This window comes from Pangasianodon hypophthalmus, chromosome 8, assembly GCF_027358585.1.
Source record: "Pangasianodon hypophthalmus isolate fPanHyp1 chromosome 8, fPanHyp1.pri, whole genome shotgun sequence".
In the NCBI taxonomy this organism is placed as follows: Eukaryota; Metazoa; Chordata; class Actinopteri; order Siluriformes; family Pangasiidae; genus Pangasianodon; species Pangasianodon hypophthalmus.
Window position 1 is genome coordinate 14,107,975 of NC_069717.1, and position 23,838 is coordinate 14,131,812.

General features: G+C 37.4%; 1 protein-coding gene across 3 annotated transcripts in view; it reads right to left on the minus strand.

The window, feature by feature from the left end:
• grid2 (glutamate receptor, ionotropic, delta 2) overlaps nt 1–23,838 on the minus strand; it is a 392,977-nt gene that overhangs the window by 63,945 nt on the left and 305,194 nt on the right. For all 3 annotated transcript variants that reach the window (XR_003403097.3, XM_026919491.3, XM_026919501.3), the window contains exons 9-11: nt 22,553–22,654; nt 10,214–10,411; nt 6,556–6,868 (exon numbers count right to left, since the gene is read on the minus strand). Coding sequence is in view for 2 of the 3 variants with exons in the window: in XM_026919491.3 (XP_026775292.2) it covers nt 6,556–6,868; nt 10,214–10,411; nt 22,553–22,654 (613 nt within the window). In the remaining variant the exon portion in view is untranslated. The remainder of the gene's footprint in view (nt 1–6,555; nt 6,869–10,213; nt 10,412–22,552; nt 22,655–23,838) is intronic.

Here is a 23,838-nt window from a genome sequence, read left to right on the forward strand (position 1 = left end):
TTACCAGCCTTTCGCTTTGTACTCTCTCTCTCCTGAGAAAGAGAGTGTTAAATAAATGTTCATGTTAAATAAACATCTCCTTAGAGACACCTTCAGCAGTGCAACTAATATGTTTTTCGGTGTTAAATAACATGTTTTAAAATTGTGGGTGTCCAATGTGCAAGTCCTTGAGAGTAAGTTGTTACTGAAGAAATGATAATGTATTAGAACAAGCACGTAATTATATAACTGTGATTTGTCTTGCAGCCAAGACACGCTGTTATAGGAAATTAAAGAGCACTTTCTGACCAGTCAGATTCAGGAATTCAGCATTTTTTTGTAACCAAAGTGCTGTAGTATATTATATACCACAATGCTATAGAATAACAAAGTTTATAATTAACAGTAAGATGTGCTGCAGATGTTGGTGTTTAAATAGAGACAGCACTAATGAGCAACAGGTCCAAGTGTGGAGTAACTATGGCAACGAACTAGCATTTAGGAGATTGAGACCTTTGGTTGCGTGTCGGTGTAATAATATGATTCCAATCTGTTTTTAGAGAAACACGGATAACTTGACATGACAGGACAGCAATACTGACCTTTTTCTTTGGTAAAGGTGTGCTTTTTTCAGGAAGTAGAATTAAAAACAAGTGATTATGCATCTTTTTACGATGGTTTTTTTTTCTATGTTGCCCCAATTAGACGCTCTTCCATTTGATGAAACAAATATCAGCCTGCTTTTTGTAGCGCATGCTGTGACAGATGAAAGCAATCGGCTTGTTCCAGTCTGCAGCCACCTTTCTTATCCTCTGTACCCAGCACCTGTGTCAGTAAGGCCAGTGACCTTGCAATGCATGCTGGGAAGCTAGCCAGGCTGGGAATGTCAGCTGTAATGATGAGTTGGACTGTGTGAAAGCAGGTACTGGACTTCAGTGTGATTCTCACTCATAAGACCAGACTAAACAGAATGGCAATTCTTGTGGATTTTAATCCTCTGTTGCAGTCTAAACATTACCATTTCTATTGTTCAAACCTCGGGGTGGGTGTTGCTGTGTTGGGCCAGTGGCTGAACAGATTAAAGCTTATAGTGGACAGAGGAAATTGTCACTGAGAATCCTCTACACTGGGGTCTCTGTCTGTCAGCGATAAGGGGAAGGGCCAGAAGCAAAAACATCACCATATTTGGACTCTCTTTTCAATCTTGTGCCTTGCGTTTTGCGTGTAGGAAAATGAACGAGAGACAGAGAAACAGGAAGGGAAAAAGAAAAATGTGTATTAGTGAGAGGCACTGATTTATGTGTAAAATATGTGCAACCTTTACAACTTCAAGAAAAATGCAAGCTGATACACTAACACTCTATGGAGTATTTGAAATAAGCAGAATAACACACATTGTTCATTTTGTGAGTTTGTCATCTGCCATCTCTATAGAAAGGTACAGAAAGGGGAGTTTTAACTTCAGAAGCATGTTTCCTCTATTTGAAGACAAAATTGTATCATTTACACCCCCTCAGTAATAATATAATTGATTGAAATTATGCCTCTGTAACATATACCCAGGACATTACACCTCCATGTCAGCAGAGGTCCCCCTCCCCTCCTCCTTCCATATTCACTTCCTAGTAACACTCTGGTTTACCATATATAAGCACATCATTCACAAACACTCTTTGCGAAGTCTTGCCAACTACCTAATTTGTGTAATTTTGGAGCCCTGTTATTTCATTGACTGCTTTACCATGCTCCTGACCATTGCCTGTCCTAGGATCACTGGTTTGGCCTTGTTGTTTTCAATGAACAATTGTCTTTTGACCCTTGCCTGCTTTTTGACTTGGATTGTATTCTTGAATTGTTTATAAACCTTATGCAGCTGGAGCCTCAACATTCTTCCAAGTCTTGTCCTTTACAGCTGATTTCATATTTGAGATGCACCGCACATTTGCTTGTCCAATGACAATAACATTCAACATAAACCTGTGAAAAACTTTTATCCACAAATAAGTTCTGAAAATAATGCACACTTATTTTACATTAATACTGTATAGTCAACAGCTATTCAACACGTCTCGCTGCCTTTAAGTGGCATGTTATACTGTGCTTGATGTGTAATTCTGCATATGTGTGACAAGTTCCACTCTTTTGGAAGTCTCTTTGAGATCTGAAATTGCCTTGGGAATTGAGAACAAACAGCACATGCCAAAGCCTCATTTGAATACTGGTTCCTTCTCCTCCTTGCATGTGACATCATTCACATAATTTTTGTTGTAAATCACCCGCAACACACTCACTAACTGCACGCACAATTGATCTAATTGCACATGTAAATTAGCACGCTTTCTTTGGGTAAATCAGGGCCTGCGTGTGCTATGGGTGCTTGAAATGTATGCAGATGTAGGCAGACTTAGGAATGTAGCCGTGTGTATAAGTGTGCACCCTGGATGTGTGTGTCACAAGTGTTTCACAGAACAGAATATAAGCTATGTACAAGTCTGACCTTCATGCTCTCAAGCACTTATCACATTCCACTGACAGTCTTAATTACTCTCCCATCTCTCTCCGCTCTCGCTCTCTCTCTCTCTCTCTAATGCCATTAAATATTCAATTGAGATTCAGTTCGGTTAACCACAAATATAGTATACAGATTTCCTCCATGAATAGAACATGGATGGTATATGTACATAAGAGCATCATGCAATAAGATTCTGCATCTGCCAATAAGGTTCTGTCATCCAACATGGTTAAAAAGAAAACTGACTGAGGAGGGGCTGTGGAAATGTGTGTATGGTTGAAAAGGAGGGGGTATTGTCTTGTAAATATATAAATTCAGGCTTTAAATTGTATTGTGATATTGTTACACACCCTATATACTCAATAAAAAACACCGAATTACCAAAAAAAAAAAAAAGACATCAGACATTAATTGACATCTCGCAGTTCCCATTTGTTTACATGGAAATATCCTGCTTTTACATCCAGTCTTTCTCAATTTTTTTTTAATTTCTGATAACCAAAAAGGCCATTTTTTTAAAATCATTTTAATTTTACTTTTATCTTTATCAAATTACACTTTTATGCTTTTTATTCAGCAGCAGTGCAGCGCTGTCAAGTCAAAAAATACCTCTAGCTGACAAGACTTTGTGCACAAGTTGGCTTGCTGGTTTAAAATAATAAAGACTTTACCCTGTTTCAACATCAGCGCATGTCCTGGTTGCTCCAAAACAAATTCTTTCAGACACTGTGCTCTGAATAAAGAAAGAGCCAGTATAAAAACCTGCTGTGCTGACACAAGTCTGCAGTTTGTCATGACACAGAGTGTCCGGGACAAGCAGCATTTAGATACAAGTAGGATACAGCAATATTTTGTCACAAGTGACTTGCTGTATTCATTATTTGCATGTGCATTTACCTATACGGCTTTATAAACTAACTCTCTCTGTCGCTCCTGCCGCTGATATAAAGACCACATTAAAGCTGGTTTCACTTTTGTCACAGTCATCACTCTTTTACTTTGCATTCATGTCATATTTTGCACTCTCACATCTTTAATTGAGCGTCAGGTGGCTCCGCTCTGCCTTTAAACTAATGGATTAATTAGCCACCGACAAAACAACAATATCACTGATGCTCATAATGTGTACATAATGAGTAAAATATGAGAAACTATTAAATACAATATGAAAGGTTAAAACAGTTTTGTTCAGTTTACTTAGTCAAGAGTTTCTCATTAATCCTACAGACAGAGCCAACTGTCTGAAGACTCGGACTAATCCGATGATGTACTGCTTAGAATTTAGCTGCTAGTTAGATTGCTTACTTAATAAATATATATTTCTTTCAATTTAAAAGGCATATATATATATATATATATATATATATATATATGTATATATATATATATATATATATATATTTTTTTTTTTTTGTTTGTTTTTTTAAAAGGCATATGACCAAAGATGAGGGAGATGGTGTGTGAACAGATTAATTTTCAGAGAGATTTCAATTTCATATTATTATTTACCAAACAAGGGTCACATGCACTTCCAGAAACAGTAGTCATTAAGGAGAAGTGGGTAAAATATTCAAAATAAGGGAAGAACATGAGAACACTAAATAAAGCACAAATAAGTTGCCAAATAACTGCTGCATTTATTTACTTTGTACACCATAAATTAGTAGCTAATGTGATAATATTATCCTAATTAGTACTTTTTAAGAGCCCACTAATTATTTATGTGAGTTGTAGACTCAATCGGAGAGTTTTGTTATTTTTGAATGAATTAATCTTCAAAACCTGAGAAATCTGCAACTCCACTTTACCCCAGAAGCCTGTTTGACTTGTAAACTAACAATGAAGATGATCCAAAAGACCCAAATGAGGAAGTAATTAAAGCAAGCACTTCAGTAGGATTAAGCTGTCCAAGGCTCTGGCAATGAAATTCCCATTGTTAATAAAATGTTACTGTGTTTGTTTGTGTCCATATGGTTCTGACGACTGTATGTGGGGATGTGTATATAAGTAAATGAGAAACTGCAAGAAAAAGAAAAATCAAGTATTTGTCTAATGTGTAAAAGAGGGGTCTTCAATCTTGTCCACGAAGGGCCGGTGTGGCTGCAGGCTTTCATTTAAGCCAAATAGAAAGCACACTTGATAGTAGATTGGAGCCGAAGATGAACTGATTAAACACGTGCAAACAGGGGTGACTCCTCCCTGCTGTGAATGAAAGCCTGCAGCCACACCAGTCCTTTGTGGACAAGATTAAAGACCCCTGCTGTAAAAATATACACTAGCTTTCCTGTAGTCATGTATGTGCCAGTAAGAAACATCAACAACAATATAACCAAGTTTGACAAAAAGTATCTGAATCATGAACTCAAACATTACATGACATTTCACGTGTCGCTAAAGCAGAAGACGAATGTTTAAAAGACTAAAGAAACGAGAAGGGACAGCAGTGTGGGTGAAACATGTGATGTAGCCAGAGAAAAGTGAGTCATCATTCCAGCCACGTATTTTGCTCCCTATGCTCATTTCCGAGAGAGAGGCCTTATTTGTCCAGAGCTCCATTAATAAAAAGATGAAAAAAAGAATCAGATAGTGAAATAGAGACACAAGTCATGAATACATTTTCTTTCGTCTGCTGCAAGCCGACAAGTGACAGTGCCGTAGCAAACATCGGTCATCACATCGATACGTTCCATCTGAACTGTTTTTGAGTACTTACAAATACAAATCAATTCTCTTCCTCCAGGACTTGGGGAGAAAAGCACACATATACAGTGTACACATAAAGTGTTCTATATGTGCACTTGTGGGCTGTATGTGCGCACGCAGTCTCACGGCTGCGTAAGCATTAACCGATCTTGTGGCATCATATTAAATTGGCCGCAATCAGTATCATTTAGAAGTTTCTCAAAGCCTGAACAAATTGCATCATTGTTTCGACTCAAGTTCACGGATACATTAATGAACTGCATTTGTCGAACTGACTGCGTTTTGAAAAAGACGAAAATTACAAGTCGAGGACAGATAGCTACGGATATAAGAGAGCAATTAGCATATATCATTATCGTCATTATAATCGTTAGCTGATGGACGCAGACAATTTACTGATTTTCAGAGAAGCTGTCCATGTTTGTTTTGCAAAATAAAGCCTCCTGCTGCTCGACATCCGAAAATATTTGAATGAATAATTAGATGCAACAATAAGGCTAACTGTGTGTGCTGTTTCTTCTTTGCCTAAGCAGTACACCAGCCTCTAGCTTCCTCATTAGAAGGCATTTCCTACAGTATAATTCTTCACAACAAACATTTCCTCTTTCCCTATTTCTCTACTTTGCATTTATTAAATGAACCCCACTGTTGTGTATACACAAGAGACAGCTAGGACATCTTTACAGTAGCAGACAGTACACACTGAAAGTGTGGGCCAACAATCCATCACTAAACACCACTAAAGACAACAACACCAAGCATCTCGGCTAGCATGTTGGGGGAAAAAGGTGTTTCCAAGAGCTGGTTTTCAAATCACTTCTCAAATGTCTTGCCTGTAGCATGCTTGTAAGTAAGATGTTTTAACAAATCTTAGCACAGGATGTGGGTAAAGGAATATAGAAATATCATCAAATTATTTTAGAATATGAGTGGAAAAACATCATGTCTTTAATGGATAGTTTCAGAAACAATATGTAAGTTAGCTAAAGTTTTTCCAGTTTGCATGTTATCTTGCTTGAAATAATATTGTAATAGCTTATTAAGTGTTTCAGTATTAGGACATATTTTATATTTAAGTTTCTAGTTATATACAGCAGCATTTATCTTATATCACTGACATATAGTGACTGTCTGCGCTGTACTTAGCTAGCTTACTTGTTCTGAACAGAAATAATTGAAGATCGAATTCTAGCACCCTATCAGACATTAGGAGGAAAGTCACAGATCCTGTAACTGACCCTAAAATGCTCCACATGTTGATAATGGTCTGGCTTATTTTCATCTTCTAAAACAAAACAACAAAAAACACCCACCTATCAAACCATATGCAAGCACTCAGCAGACTAAGCCAGCCCACTCACCCTGCTGCACGAAGGAGCCGTAGACGAACCACATGGAGTTATAGAGAGTGGTAGAGGACACAGAGCCCATGGGCAGCCGTGGTGGGTTGAGCCAGTTGAGCAGGTACACAAGCGTGCCTACAAGGAGCACGGTGCCAGCAATGCACGCCCACAGCGACAGGTCGAAAGGCGCCAAGCAGGCAAACATGTCCACTGTGCGCTCAGCTTTCCTCAGCAGCACGCCCACTGAGTAGTCCATGTAGCGTGTGGTGAAGTCCACTACACTCTCTCTCTCAGGCGTGATGGTCAGCGCTGAGATCCCCACGTCTGCTCTCTAAAGGAGTACAAACACACTCTGGTTTATGCACACAACACAGAAGTACACATAAAACCTTGAAAAATGCATAACTACATAGATTACACATACATCCAGACTCTCCATAAATACCATAAATAAATACAAATGTTACACATATATCCAGAATAAGTTCAGACGATCTAAGTGCTTCTAGATGTTTTATGTATATGTATATTTTGTTGATTATTTTATTCATTTTTATGTAATGAATTTTTTTAAACCCCAATTTGCTATTAATTGTAACCTTGCCTAATAATAATAATAACAATAACAATAATAATCTCTCTCTCTCTCTCTCTCTCTCTCTATATATATATATATATATATATATATATATATATATATATATATATAGAGAGAGAGAGAGAGAGAGAGAGAGAGAGAGAGAGTGAGCAGGAGAATGCACATTTATATACTGTGTATAAAAACTACACACTCAAACTACATACTGTTCACTGTTATGATTATAATCATTTCAATTTCCCCATGTCACATCAAGAGAAGTGCCAAGGCATGGGACTTATTTTTCTTCACCACAATAAATAACTCAATATCAGATTGAAAAGCAAACAAACAACCACAGGAGCCTATATTTTAGCTAGAGGCTATATTGGCTGCTGCTGAATGGAAATTGCATCTACAGTGCTCAGATGCAAATCAGCATCCTATTTTTTTCTTCCTTTTTTTTTCCTCTAGTTCAGGAACATTCTGTGTTGTCAAGCATGCAGACAGGAAGAACAGAGCCTGTAGGGTCTGGTAAGAGGCTCTGTCAAGAATCATTAGCCACCTGTGCATGTGAGAGTGTCCATTTTCATTATCAGTGTTGAGCCTCACCTGGCTGACTCTCATTAGCCAGAATGGCCACAGTGAGCAGACAGGAAGAGATGGATGACCTCTGTGTATGCACAGGGTTGTAGTGCCATTCACATCCTGTGCCTTTAATAGTACCTGCTCATGTCACTAGAGCCACTGGCTAAATCAATTCTCTAATATGTTGTGTAGAGATGTGAAATTTGCCCACTTAAAAAAAATAGCATTGTAAATAGGCTTTTTGTTTATTTATGTAAACATGGGCCTTGATAAATTTAGTACTTGATTGTGCAAATCCATTAAACCTGTGAGAAAACAACATTGCTATAAGACGCACAAACATTATTGCTAAAATGAAAATAGTTTTTTATATATATATACATTATTTTAACGCTAGATTATATTTGGTTCATAAACTTCTACTCTCACATTATGGAATCTCATTTTACTCGTTTCTTAAACTGAGAGATGTATGACACGTTTACTTCTACAGAACCGTTCTCTGCATTGCATCTGTCATAATGATAGCCATTTTATCACACTGCATGCAAGACTGGAATACTGCACACGTTTCTCCTGAGCTCACTAAGCACATCTGAACACATCTGGTCCGTGCTTCATAATGATTTTGTAAATTGGCCCAAACATATCACTAACAAACTGCTTTCTCAAACTTATGTTCGGGGGAAAAAAACAAATGAACAAACAGAAAGGGTACTCACTTACGGTAAACAGTGCAAGCTGATGATTTTTACCCTTCTACTCACAATTAAATCACAGCTGACTAAACTTGCTAATTTCACGGTTTAATAGGAGAGCTAAATGCTTAAACAGCCAGAAACGGTCATTTTTGCAGCATATTAAAGCTGTTCATAGATTTGGGGTTTCTAAGCCTGCCTAGCAGAAAGAAATATTAAAATATAACTCTGTGCATGTGTGTGTGTGTGTGTGTGTGTGTGTGTGTGAGAGAGAGAGAGAGAGAGAGCATTACTGGTGGGGACCAAATTTACCCACAAAGATAGGAATATCACCAACCCTAACTAAAAGAGCCAAAAGGTTTGCTTTTTAGTTATTGAGGTTAATGTTAGATTTAGGTGCAGGCATAGCATTAATTAGCTGCATTAATAATTATTTCAATTATATTACACAGTATTATGGTTTTATATTCTGAACGGTTTTATGGACTGAAAGAAGCGGTGCAACTTGCAGGTCAATTTTTATGCTGCAGCTGTTGAGTAATAGAAATGAATTAATTCATCTCCAGTAACTACTTTATCCTGGGCAGTGTCGCAGTGGAATCCGGAGCCTATCCCAGAAACACTGGGTGGATGGAACGGCAGCCACACATTCATCACACCTACAGGCAATTTAGCATAGCCAGCTCACCTACTGCAGTGTTTTTAGACAGTGGGAGGAAACTGGAGAACTGACAGGAAACCAATGCAAACATGGGAAGAACATTATTATTATAAACACTGATACTGATACACACTGATAAAAAAAACCAACCTGTTTCCTGTCAACTTTCTCTGATGTACAGTAAGGAAATGAATTCTATCTAAGAATAGTTCACTGTGAAGCCCTTCATTCAACTCTCACCCTACTGTCATACAGCAAACAACATAACCCAAGAGCAAGCCAAATTTCTACAGCGTGTCCCAAAAGTCTCCATACACAGAGGAAATGAACACTTTTTAGCAAAATGTCAACATTTTTCATACTTAGTTTATATTATATATATTTTTTTCAGATAGCCTTTAAGAATGCTTTTGACAAAAGAAGAACGTATTGAAATCATTCTCACGGCTGGATCGGGAAGCCGTCACAAGGTTGTGATGGACTTTAACAGGAAACGTGGCAAGCACCTCACACACAACACTGTTGCCAAACTTACTAACAAATTAAATAAGACAGGAAGTGTTGCAGATTGAACATTCACTGATGAAGGCACAACTGATGTGGTGTTAGCGTACATAGTCCCTTATGTATGGAGACTTTTGGGACACCCTGTAGTTTAAGCTGGACAAAAACTGCAAATACTAAGGTTTAAGTGAATCACAGAGATTTCAAGCTGCTGCAAAACAACGTGCCCACTGTGTTTATCTTGCTGGAAATTTTGATAAGCTGCAGAGCTATTTTCTGGCTGTCCGGTTGAGAAGCAGGCTTGCCGTAGGGACGGGAGAGTGGAGAGTGGCGCTGAAGAGATACTGTCAAAAACCCCGAATGGAAAGCAGCATGTGGTGCTGGGTAATAGCGCTGAAAATGCTGAGATGACCCCTGACTGCTGAAATATTTTTACCTTTTTGTTTACTGGCCTGTGGAAAACATTTCAGCACTAGGTTCATCCACATGCAGGGAATCTGTGCCATTTTTCTGGCGACTCAACACCGAGATCACAAGACAAGCAAGATAATACACATCTAGTATTCAACAACACTGATTTGGGCTTTGTTTCTGAGAGCAATAATATGTTTTCCACCTGTTGGATTGACTTTCTGAGCAATGTCTCACCTTGAACACCAGCTCTCCGATTAGACCATTCCAGCTTCCATCAGCTTGTTGGCTGCCATATTTGTGATCAGGAGCCAAATAGATCTCATACTTGAAGCCGAGGTAATTAGACAGGGCATCCAAAACATCGATAGCGAATCCCTGATATTTTTTGGGCTTCCCCAACACATTCTCGGACACCATGACAAACGGCTCCTCCTGCAAAATAAAAAAAAAAAGCACATTGTAAAATTCACTAAAATGCCCAACACTCTGTCTTCCTTGATTACTGACCTCTGCATCATAGCAACAATCAGTTGAAGCCTTGCCTGTGCGTGTTTATATCATTCTCGTATTGTATTATTCCTTTTTTTTCCCCTCTATTTTGCCTTGTCTAGCATCTAGCCCTATCAGTGTCTTTATATTGAGCCCTTGTTACGCCTGGGTTTGTCTGCCTCAGATCTCTTATTAAATCTAGCCTCTTTATCTTGCCTTATTATGTTTATTAGTTTCTTGCTTTACATTTATGTTTCTCTCTCCCTTGTATGTGCCTTTACAGCTTATTTCACCATGCTCTTGTTCACTTGCACATTGGTCGATTTCCTTAGATTTGTTTTGTATTAATCATGTTTTACTTTTTTTAATCACTGTTTTTCTTTGTTTAAACTTATATGTTACAATTGTAAGGTTCTCTACTCACACTTTTCTGTTATTTACACACAAATGTGAGAGATTTCACACTAAAATAGTGTTACAAAAAGGCATGAATACAAAATTGTGTTTTTGCTTTGACCTTACTGAGGTTAAGTACTTTTTTGAATCAATATCTTATAATTTTGGCTCTCGAGTGGTGCAACAGAAAAATAGAAAAGCATAATGCCACTATACTCAGAAGATCACAAGCTAGCTAGTAGGTGGGAATTGGCAGATGACCAATTGGGGGGAAAAAAGGCTAAACTTATAATTCCAAGGTCTCGTTTAATCATGGACTGATGTCCATTTACTCTGATATTGGTCTGATACACATGATAAACACACACTGTACTTACTGGACAGATTGCATTTCTTAGTTACTTTACAAACACACATTTTACATATAACATACATGAGATAGCATTTCAACCAAACCATGGACTACTGTGTTTTAAACACAGCATGACAGATGACCATGCCCCTGAATCTATGACATTAAACGGCATAAAAACTTCAAAATGCTTCACAGAGTGAAAAAGTTCACAGAGCCATTTTCCCAGCTGTCCAGCTGAGAATCAGGCTTGTTGTGGGAACAGGGGATGATGAGATACTGTCAAAAGCACTGGAATGGAAATCAGCATTCAAATCACCACCACACACACACACACACACACACACACACACAAAAACCCAGAACCGAAACATCAAAAAGTAAAAAGCAAAGCAATCAAAACATAATCACTGAACGTTGTTTAGTCAAAGCTCTCTTTTTTCATTTGCTACATGATCTAATGCTGCAGTATGTAATAAAGCCTTAACGTCACTTCACGTTAATGTGGCTTCATGAGCTCGGACATTATTATGTGCAAAGTCACAAGGGCATTACTGCTTTGTCACTTTCAATGAGCAGTAATGAAAGCAAATAAGTCCATGCTGCTTTTTGTTGTGGTGGAGTGGAGCTCTGGATAATAATAAAGCCAGGGGACTTGATCAAAATTCTCAGAAAACATGCAGATGAAAAAAAAAAGTTGCAGTGTAATAAGTAGAAAGGTGGACAGGTTGAAGAAAACCCTTTTTAATGAGAAGTCTAATTTTAACGTTCAGTAATAGTTTTGTCATGACCACAGCAGTTCCAGCTTCAACATCTCACAATCATTTGAATTTACTATCATTGTAACATTAAATAAGCATATGACAAAAGAATGCATTAATTCATAGCAGAGGTATTTTGAATTTTTTTGTCCTTACATGGAAAATGCATCTTGTGTCAGAAACAGTGATGTAGGCTTTAGTGACTGGTTCATTCAGACTGTTGTCAGCATTGTTTATGAATTTCAACACTAAGAATTAGGTGTGTAAACAAAACCAATTCAAATTGGAAAATCAGTCCAGCAGTCTCTGAGGCCCCGTTCACAAGTGGCATTACCATGAGTCTGGGTCTGGGTGATCTGATAGCACTAAGTGAACAGGGTCCAATGTATCTCAGAGATGCATTGTGATCCAATCACTCAAACAACCTTTGGAATTGGTTTGAGAGATCAGATCACACTGCGTCTTTGAGATACACTGGACCACCTTTGGAGGTGGTTTGGGATTGGGATAGTCACCACATAGCTTACAGTTGTCCCTAGATCATGATTAAAATTGAAGGGAGATAGAGCCTTTTCATTTGCAGGATCTAGGCTTTGGAGTAAGTTGGCACTTCACCTTAAGTCTTCACCAATTCTTGAGGTTTTTAAATCACGTCTCAAAACACACCTCTTTGTTTCAGCTTTCGAATCTGTTTAAATGAAGTATTTTTATTTGCTTTAATTGTACAGCACTTTGGTCAACAGTTGTTGGTTTTAAATGTGCTTTAGAAATAAATGTGACTGTCTCACTGACTGATGCAAATGACCACATAACATTTGTAGTGTGAATGCAAAAGATGCATCTCCGACAGCAACAAAGGACCAGCTAATCGACTACATCATTGACCAAGCCAGAAAACTGTAATCATGTTATCATTGCGAGACTGTTTGGAAATCACGCTGAAGAGTAGAGTTCTCCACCGCTAAGGATAATGGATAAACGGATAAATGCTATAACAGCAGAGATGAAAGCAACTGGCTTTTGTTGCTTCTTTCATCATCTTTTTTTTCCCATTCATTTATAAGTTTTGTTAGCAGATCACATTATCGAAATGTTTGAAACAGCCCACACAGTTACATGAGATTTTGCAAGACATTTCTGGACGAAAGCAGATGCAGCAGTAGACCAATGTAATAAATGTGCAAATGTTTTAGGAGCAAAAGGCCTTCAATCACTGATGAGGAAGACTATAGATTAAAAAGGCTCTGAGTAACTGCTTCTTTCATGGAGACCATCTGCACTGACTGACCCAGCTAGACAGATGGAGATACACATTCTCTGAGGGTTACTAAAACCAAACTGCACCAGTTATTCTGAAGACTAGGGATGATGTGATTTAGAACAAATCAGATCCCTAAACCTGACTGTGTTTTGTAAAAAGGTCTGCAAACTCTGTCACAGTCTGTTGTGATAGCTCTGGGGGAAATTTAAAGGTCATGCAATTAAAAAAAAAACTTTCTGAAGGAGCTTATCAGCTTAGGCTGACTGTATTTCCTTTTTTATTTCACAGATACTATTTTTGGGACACTGATTTTTTTTTTCACTTCATGTTTATTTTTAAAAAGATAAAATGGAAATATAATATATGAGCATAGAAATGAAGAAAGGCTCTCAAAGCTTGTAAATGACAAAATGAAATTCATCAATTCAAATTTGTAGGTCTTCTGTGTGAGAAGGAATGTATCTCATTCCAGTCCATCTAAATACCAACATTAAGCATAGTATGCTAAACCTTATAGTATATTATCTACAACAGAATCACTCCAGCTGAGTTTCCAGGACAGTGCTTTACAATGTTCAAGATATCTGCAATCAGTATTGGAGTACTGCACTAACTACAATCTGTAGATATTTTATGCTTCATGAAGTGTAAATACAGGGTGCCATTAAAAAAAATAAATAAAAACAGGGGAAAAAACCTGCCAATCAAACCTGTGGTGGACAAATAAGTATTATTTATTCTTGCCTGTGTTCAATCACAAACAATTAACCTTTAAAAACTTTCTTTTCAACAATATACTGTAGTTCAGGATGTCAATTCGACTTAATTAATGCAAAAACTTGTTGAAGTAAGTGGATGACAGAGCCAAGGCAAAAGCATTTTATTCCAACACAGAAACAATCAGAAATAGACTTTATTTTCTCTCTAAAACATTCTTGTTTTGTGTTTATGTTCCTGCAGAGTGCACTTGTGTAACAATGTCTTCTGTAACAAAAAGCAGTCTTCCAGGTTTAAGATTTAACCCTAGAGATAAAGTAATCTGCTGCTCAGCTCTTGATTACTTAATTTGCATTACAGCTAGAGGCATTTGAGTGGTTAGTGCTTCAGAAGACAAGAATTAAGGAACGCGTGAGGGATCACACAGGCTAGGAGTCGAAGAAGTGACAGCCTACTGCAGCTTACAGACTGAAGTTTAATCAACTTTGCTCCTCTTGTAGTCTTGAATCTACTGTCAAAGTCTCATAAGCAATATGCCCAGAATGCTGCCAAAACCATACTGGAAGACATCAAAATGTGCTCAAGAGCTTACAGGACATTATTTCTTATCATTCAATCTATATAACCTTAATGATCAAACTGAGAGGTTGAATGGTTAGCCTCAATGAGATATGCAACCTATGATAAAATTCCCTTTTCCTGAATAATACCTATAAGTAATCAGTCTGGTGAAAGTGAAATGGCTCTAAAAGCAAAAGTCTGTAGGGATAAGAGGAAGCAAGTAAAGACTTCAGGTTAGGAAAGAACTGCATATAGAAAAAAAAAAGCAACAACTAAGTACTGTACACTATTCATCTAAACAAGCAACCACAATAGACTATGATTTTGAGCTCTTTTTAGCCTTGTTTTCTTGGGACTTTCCTTGAAACCAGTCTCACTTCAGTTTTTTCATCTTCATATGCTGAACTATGCAACCGCATAAATAAAAAAACTAATAAAGACATTATCTTAATTAAACTTTTGGCATCCACCGAAGACATAATTAAAATTTGTCTGCAATTACAAGCCATAAAATTTAATTTAATAATATCTATTTGGGAGCAAACATTAACTTAATATTTCTATTATTCAACAAATAATTGGTGCATAGTTGTTTAGCAGTAAAATCATTTGTATATTTTGTATAAGAAAACACACAGACTACCAATACACTCTTTTTTTCTTGTTGTGTAACTGTTCACACTGGTTACTGCATGGATTAAGTGGATCTAATGTGTGGTGAGAGATATGGCAAAAATACAGTAGCACACCACAATTAGTAATGATGTACTTAATTAGTAACTATGCACAAAATTCAAGTTTGATACGATACAATACAGTGGTAATCTCGATGTGATACATTTTTGAGACAGCAAAAATAAATATTGCCTGAATATGTGCTTTAGGTTTACATGTTTGATTGATTAAAATGTTACAAAAGTACAATAACTGCAACTTAATAATGTATAAAACATTTGGCTGTTAGCTAGTTGTGCTGTCAAAGTCACGCAGCTCTCCATAGCCCTAAATGTGTTTTTAAATCCTGCGTTCTCCAACATCGAGTACAGTCTCATATCTGCAGCTAGCAACTTCCCAATCACCGTGGTGATTTCTTCAACCTGGCTTGAATCAGCGAGTAAATCGGCAGAGAGATGTCTCACTGCCTGATACAAGAACTGCACAATCTCAGACCATAAGAACCCTACAGTGCATTGTGAGAACAGCTGAGAAGATCTTCATGGTCTCTCTACTCACCATTGATGCCTGTTACCACAACCGTTACATCCACAAGGCCACCAGCTTTGTTTAAAACCCCTCCAACCCCTATCATGGACTCTTCACCCTCCTGCCATCTGGCACAAGCTACATGAGCATCCATGCCGCCACCACCAGACTCCACAACGGCTTCTTCCCTGAAGCATTGACAATACGCAACACACTGCTGCTTCCCAACACTCACCTGTGCTAATCAAAACTTTCCCAACAGCTACCATTGTACAACTATCACTACACATCTGTACTTTATAACACTGCATTGGGACATGTTGTACTGTTATGAAACACTTTTTTTTTTAACTTGCTCGTACCTCTCCCTTGTTATTGCTGCTACACACTCTTCACTCTTTTCAGACAATTGTTTGCACTAGTTCTCCCATTCAACACTGTTCTGTTGTACTATCTAGTTAATGTCCACTGTCTTGTGCACTTTCTGTCCTGTGTATTTATTCTATATTTTTCACTCGTTTCTCACTGGCATATATCTGCACTTTATGTAGTCCAGTGTACTGTGCTACTGTATCATTATGTTTGGACAATGACGTTTCATTCCAGTGTATACAAGCTATACAGAGGAATGACAGTAAAACCTCACATGACTTATGTGTGTGTGTGTTGCTTTGTGCTTTCTTCTAGTTCTACTAAGTGGCACAGAAGAGTGATGTCAGTGAAGATGCGTGGATGTGTCTTTGGTGTTAGTAATATAATACATATTTGGCAAATTCAGCACTCTGTAGTGTTTCAAGATAAAGCGGAAGCTACTTTTTCAGCAGAGTGAACGTGGGCTTGATTAAGTTAAAGGTTTATTATGCCCCACATAATATAAACAGCATTTTATGACAAATAGCCTACTTTTTTATGATTGTTTGATACTCAGATGTATTGAATCAAGAGCCAACCAAATTAAGAATCAATATATTATGCCATAATGTTACACCCCTAATCACAATACTTTGCAAGACATCTTCTGATACTCAATATGCATCAAAATATATGATTATGGTGAGATTTCTATAACAAAGTTCCAAAAAGGGACATGATAAGGGACATCATCTATTTTTGTTCTACTTTTTATAACAAGTTTAAAAATGGTTTTGGATGTTCTATCAGGTACTTCTTACAATGAGTTGCAAAGTAGACATAAAGGCATAAAGAATACTAATGGCAAAAAATGAATAGTGGTGGAAATGAGACAGTGGTGAAAAACCAATGAAAAAACAAAACATGAAAAAAATAAAGCTTTTCGTTTGACAGTAAATCACCATGTTCATGTATATTTGCATTCCAATGCTAACAACTTATTAAAATATTGTGAATACATAACAGTGCTACAGTGATATGTTGCATAAAGCTTCACACAGCATTGGGATGAAGGTACATTTTTTTTTTGGCATTTGTTATTACCCACACCTTTTAATCTCGGAAAAAAAAACTTATTTGCAATGCTTCTCACTAACATAAATAGGCTTACTCAGAGCAGCACTGACAGAACACAACATTCACCCACCATTTTTTACATGACAGCTCCTATCACCCAATGCCTTGTATTCACCACTCCTGTGTTCGGCAGTGGTTGCGCCAGTAAAAGTAATACCCTGCTGCTTATTTTTCATATTGGCTTTAATAAATCCCTATCGATGAATGGAGAGTTTCTGGGAACGTCAGGCAGATTTATCTCGGAGCAGGCATTATTGACTGTATGCTGCCTGCACATTAAGCCAGTGCTTTCTAATCCACACCAGGCCCACCTCGCTCAATAAGCTATTAGTGGGAATGTGGACATGCAGGCCAAGGCTCACAGCAGCCAAGAAGCGCCATCTATCAGAGACCCTCTCAGGAGATGCTGACGTCGGTTACTATTACTGCCATTGGAACTTTGCAGTGTTTCAAAGTATGCCGTTTGGTTTTATTGTAGCACCATCTATCCTTCATCTACACTTAACATGTGAAATCCACCAGTGGGCGAAGCTTGTATTGATTCCCTTCTCGTTATATGGCCATTGCTTCCATTTAACTACACATTAAGTTTTTCAAGGTTGTACAGATTAGTAGCAGGCGGAAAGTGGGGTATCATGCAAATATTATATAAACATTTATATAATATTGTACAGCAAAACGAGTTGGCTTGGGAATATGACTGTGTGTACAAGCATCTACTGTATGCGTCACTTATTTTTTCTTTCACTCTCAAGACTCTCATCACATATGGCTGACTTTGGAAGCGTATGGCAATGCTTTTCCCTCTAACTCAGGCTTATCCCTAGGATCTCTGCCTCTCTCTCTCTCTCTCTCTCTCTCTCTCCCCCTGGCACCACAGTGACAATGATGCAGACAAGAATAGTGTTGGGGTGGTGGGATGCTGACAAGCTCCATGGCAGTAGCAGTGTTTCCCTGCCAGTCTTCCCATGTCCAGAGCAGCTCGACACCCTTGACTCGGGTGCCTATCAGAAACTCCATGTTAGCAATGCTATAAATCCTGACACCATAGTCACTGGGGCACTCAGTTACATCCAGTGAACTCATGAACCTCCAGGACCTCTGTGACTAATCTGTCTGCCACCAAGAGGGAAAAAATGTTTTCTCTCCATTTATGTGAAGCTCTGATTTATAAAAGACTAAATTTCCCACTGGTGCAAACTCCCTTCTTCCCTAAACCCATATTTTTATTGCAGGGAACTAGGGAACTCCGCAAACATTTTTTTCTCTCCTTATACTTTGCCTCATTTGAAGTGTTTTAATGAGGTATTATAACTGGAAAGGGTAATTTTGCACTTAAATACTTCATGAGCCCATTGGTCTCTATGAGAAGGCAATAGGTCAATGGCTGGATGGTGCAACAGTACGCTTTAAATAACTTAGTGATATTATTCATGAGTATTTGAGCTGAACTCAAGCTTTGAACCTCACACATCAATTTACATTATAGTTGATTATAGTTGAACATGTAAATAAGGGTTACTATTGTTTTCTTTTTTTTAAATTTAAATTGTGTTTCTGCAGGATTTTGCATTTGACTTTTATCCCCCAATGGTTGACTAAATTTATTCTATGACGTAAGAATAATGAGTGGATATTAATGTAATCAATTTAATATATTTTTACCATTAATAAAAGTATATAACATTATTTGGCTTGAAACAGTAGGAAACCACTTAGCCTTTTAACTGCAGCATATTTAGCACAAATACATCACTACAATAATTCACTTTCCATGTTTTGCTGAAAACTGCAGTAATGAAGCTCCTTCTACAAAGAGCAACTTGGATACATCCATACTAGACAATTATACGCCCATTTCAAATTTCCCTTTATAGAGAAGACTGGTAAATAGCTTTGTAAAATTAAATGGTCACTATGACAGTCTGGTTTCTGGCCACATCAAAGCACTGAAGCTGCCCTTAAAACTTACTAAATGATATTAGACTGAACATTGACTCTAGCAAAATATGAGTGTTAGTTTTAGACAGTGTTATTTGTTACACTGTTTTCCATAAGATATTTTAGACAGATTGAAAAACTAGTTAGGACTGTCTCCAATGGTCCTTAACTGGTTCTGATTATACAGTAATTAGAAGTTTGGGTTTATTTTGTCACCACTGACAGTTATGAATTTGAGTGAACCTCCATGACATACAGGGTTCCCCATTCCTCATGCTCCCTTTATGCCAATTCAAATAAGATATTAAAATCGCCTATCACAGATAAGCAGACAACACACATCTACTTAGCTCTTCTGTCTAATGACTACTAACCCACAGACTCATTATTGCAATGCACAGAGAAAATAAATGACTGAATGTGCCAAATTTCCTTCCTACTACATAAATAAAGATTTTATCTGGCACAAAAACTGAAAGACTGAAAGTTTACTTTGGGCTGTATTCAAAGTCTGTGACTTAAGTCCAATAGTTACATCAATACTTACACAGAGGACGTTAACTCTCTTAAGTCAATTTTCTGTGCACCTCATACAGATTATGCAAATCACCTGTGTGTAGTTCATGGCTATGGGTGCCAGATTTTTCTGAACAGAGATGTCCAAGTCAGGGTTTTTTTTTTAGGGTCTAGACCACCACCTTTCAACACACGCACTTGCCTGTAAGCCTGAAAAAAGTCAGGGGAGAGATAATGTAGACTAAAGAAGCATGTCGCATATTTTTTCTTTGCTGTCAAATGTAAACTGTGCACACAATTTAATTTAGCCATGAAATACTAAATCAAGGTAATGAAATCGGAATGTGTGTACAGGATGTAGGCTATTTAATCACACTTTCAATTCACTATTTTGAATTGTCAGAGTAATAAAATAATAACAATGTTTTTGTTCGTTCAATGTTCTTTCCTGTGCCCATAGTTTAAAGGATAATCTGACCAAGCACTCATCTCTTTTGTGTACAGCTCATTTTAATTTAATTAATTTAATGGAGGTGTTTAATTTACTTTAACTTTGTCCATAAAGAAAATTGTCCTTGAAAAAAGCAACATCTCCATCCAAATAAGAAGTTGTCTCTTTCAATGTCCTGTGTGTGTGTGTCAAAAAAAAACATTTTCATGGACTTTAAAGGTTGATACTATTAATTAATTAGTAGTCATATTTACACATTTAATATTGGCCTCAAGTGGTACAGTATATAGGGTATTATTTGTGCATTTACAGCTCAAAACATGAATTTCATATTATTTCATGACATATTATATAGGTTATATCAAACTGCTATGCAGTGATGATGGACTTACGATACTGTTCCTCACTCAAGCCGATATAGTGCAAGACAAACAGGCTTAGAATTCAGAATTGCGAACTCCACCCCACATGTGTACCTCTCGCATAACTTCTGAATAGCACTTAAACAATTTCCATATTAAATCCTTGCTCTGCGCACTTATTTCAACTCTGAATATGGCCCCTTGAATCCAAGACCCTAAAGACAAAAGACCATGCCAGACATCTTGGCATACTGCTGGACTCGGATCCTAATTTCAGAAGTCATATCAAAGCAGTAACTAAATCAGCTTTCCACCTTCTCAAAAAAAGCATAAGTAGATTCAGAGGTTTCCTATCTAAACAGATTGTAGAGAAGCTCACCCATGCCTTTATCTACATGAAAGTGGACTACTTCAATGGTCTCTTTCCTAATTAAAAAAAAAAAAAAAGAAATCATTAAACAGCTCCAGCTCATTCAAAATGTAGCCTCTAAAATGCTAACCAGGACAAAGAGAGTGGAGCACATCACACATCCAATCCTTACAGTGACTTCCACTTAATTACAGAATTGATTATAAAGTGCTTACAAATTACACAAATCATTTAATGGCCTTGGAGCAAAATACATCTCTGACCTGCTTGAAGAAAACAAACCTGAGCAGACTGTTCAGATCATTAGGGGCTGGTCAGCTAATAGCACCTAGACAATATCACTGGCATCCATGGCTCACAGTTTAAAAGGTAATTGGACGATTGATGCTGCTCTCTGTGCAGGAAGCACAGTGCTCTACAGCAAGCATGTTCAGTGGCTGGTTTCATGTATCCCGGAGGAAGCATATGCTTGCTTTCCCACTCTCAGATGAATTGGTTGAGTTACAACAGGGAGGAATCAGACAGCAGTTGGGAATTGGTGACAACAAACATTAGCTCTGTTTCCATCTGGGCTTTTATGCAGAAAATGTCAATCACCAATACAGTTGGATGGAAATAGAACATATACATTTTTCCACTTACTGGAGGCAGAAATATTTGTATCGTTTATCAGAACTATGATAAACTGCACACACTGTTCATACAGAGAAATGTACTAAAGGAAGGACATAAAAGACTCAAATGAAAGATGTAACCAGCTGAATGAAACTCAGCCTATTTCACATAATTTTTGAAACTATTACTCACTTAAATTAAACTCAGTTTTAATTAAAATTCAAATGATCAGACTTAAATGATCTCTTGAATAAATAATAACCACACAATAATCAGGACGAGCAAGTGTATGCTTCTTGTGTAGTTTTGTTTCTATTTTGTATATGCATAATGGTATCAAAACACACACACACAGACAGACACAGACACACACATTACTGCTAATATGATGTGACTGTGGTGGGCAAATCAGTAGCCCTTTCACCAGGAACAAACAGATTATGAGTCTGGGCTCTCAGTTTTCAATTTTTACAGTTGCCCAGTGGAAAAGTAGTCCATCATTTGGGAACAATCGCTCACTGTTTTTTGTGCTTATTCCCAGGTACTCAGTCTGCATTTTGTCAGACTGACATATCATAATATTTTCAGCAAGCATATCACAAAAAGTAGTAAAAGAAGGGTTGAGAAAGAGTGAGACATGAACTAGAAGCAGCATCTCTTTCTTCTTGTACTGACTTCAAAGCAGGGATATGAAGAATTCAGACAACTAAATCTTTAACAAACTCTAGGGACTCCCTCAAATCTGTGCTGGAGGCAATATAGAAGAACTGAAATCTCAATATACAGCTAGCTCTTACTCATCCTCAAATCCCACACTCAAGCCTACCAAACTCCCTTTCAATAAACGTACGAGAGGCTTCATGGACTTTGATGAGTCTCTGCACTACTGTCGGTGGGGAAACAACCACAATAGCTTTATTTAGGCGGAACTAAATGTAATCCACATCCTAATCGCACCCTTTGATGTCAGCTGACAATATAAGCAGAACCCAGTTTTATGTAATGGATCTTATTTATGCAGATATAACATCCACAACCAAAAACAATACAAAAAAAGAATTCTATAGAAAATATGAAAAGTAGCTCTTACCAGGACAGTAACAACACGTAGCACCACCCCGCGCATGTTATTCTCCAGCTTCCGGTCTGACAAGGTTCCATTTAGTCCATGGACAGGGTCCCAAGTCGCCAGCTTCAAAAAAAGGAAAAAAAAAAGTCAACATTATTTATAGCTGATAAGAGCGGAGAAATTAAAACAGGTCCACACCACAGAACACAGATCATGTCATTGTAGTCTCTCCACAATGTACTACTCAAAGGTAGAACTCATCTAAACATAGAAAGATTTTCTTTATTGTTATTATTATTATTATTATTATTATTATTATTATTATTATCATTGTTATTTAGTTATTCAACACTGTACTGAAACTGCATCAAATCCAGCAGACTGCTCTCTGGGAATGCAAGCATCAGGTACTGTATCAAAAGAATATAATTATATTCCAGCTATTACAGTTATGGAGCATGTATTCACTTCTATCACTGAAATAAGACTTCAGGAATAAAATACAAATGCCTTTGATATCTGTATGGGCCAAGGGGGACAGAAATGCACCAGTAAGGATAGAAAATACACAGTGTGTTTATTCACAATGCAAAATATTACAAAAATGCTGGTACAGTTCTCTTCTTTTTTTTCCTTTGTTTTTCACTTGAATTCTGTTGGTTGCTATATCACATCAAAGATGGAAAAAGATCTGACATAATTTATCTTGGTTTAATTTTTTTTACATCGTAAAAACCTGCAATTTGAACAGGGGTATGTAGACTTTTTTTATATCCACTGAAACTGTATCAACAGTACATTAATGCAGGAAATACTCATGCATTCATGACACTAGTATTAACACTGAAATAAAAACTTGCTTTTAATGCATTAGCCCCTTTTTTCTTTAGGTTGCAAACAGTCCCTTCTTTTTTCCTTTCTCCTCTCTTTTATTTCTGGTCAGAAAGTTTATAAAAGGCTTCAGTACCCACTTTTGTGTGTGTGTGTGTGTGTGTGTGTGTATGCCTCTCTCTTATCTGTGACCCTTTTTTCTTTGTGTTGCAAGGTCATGATCACAGATGATGTCACTCGCACTACACAAGAAATGCGAGTATAGATTAAATAGATTAAAACTAATTCTTCTGGGCATTTGGGGGAAAACACTATTTATATTTATCAAATTTCAAAAATAAGACTAAAAATGTAAATATTTTCATTCATGCACACGCATGTTAACACACTCATTCATACATAGGGCCAATCCCAGTTCACCTATTGGCATCTTTTTGGGAGTTGAGAGGAAACTGAAGAACCCAGAGGAAAGCCAG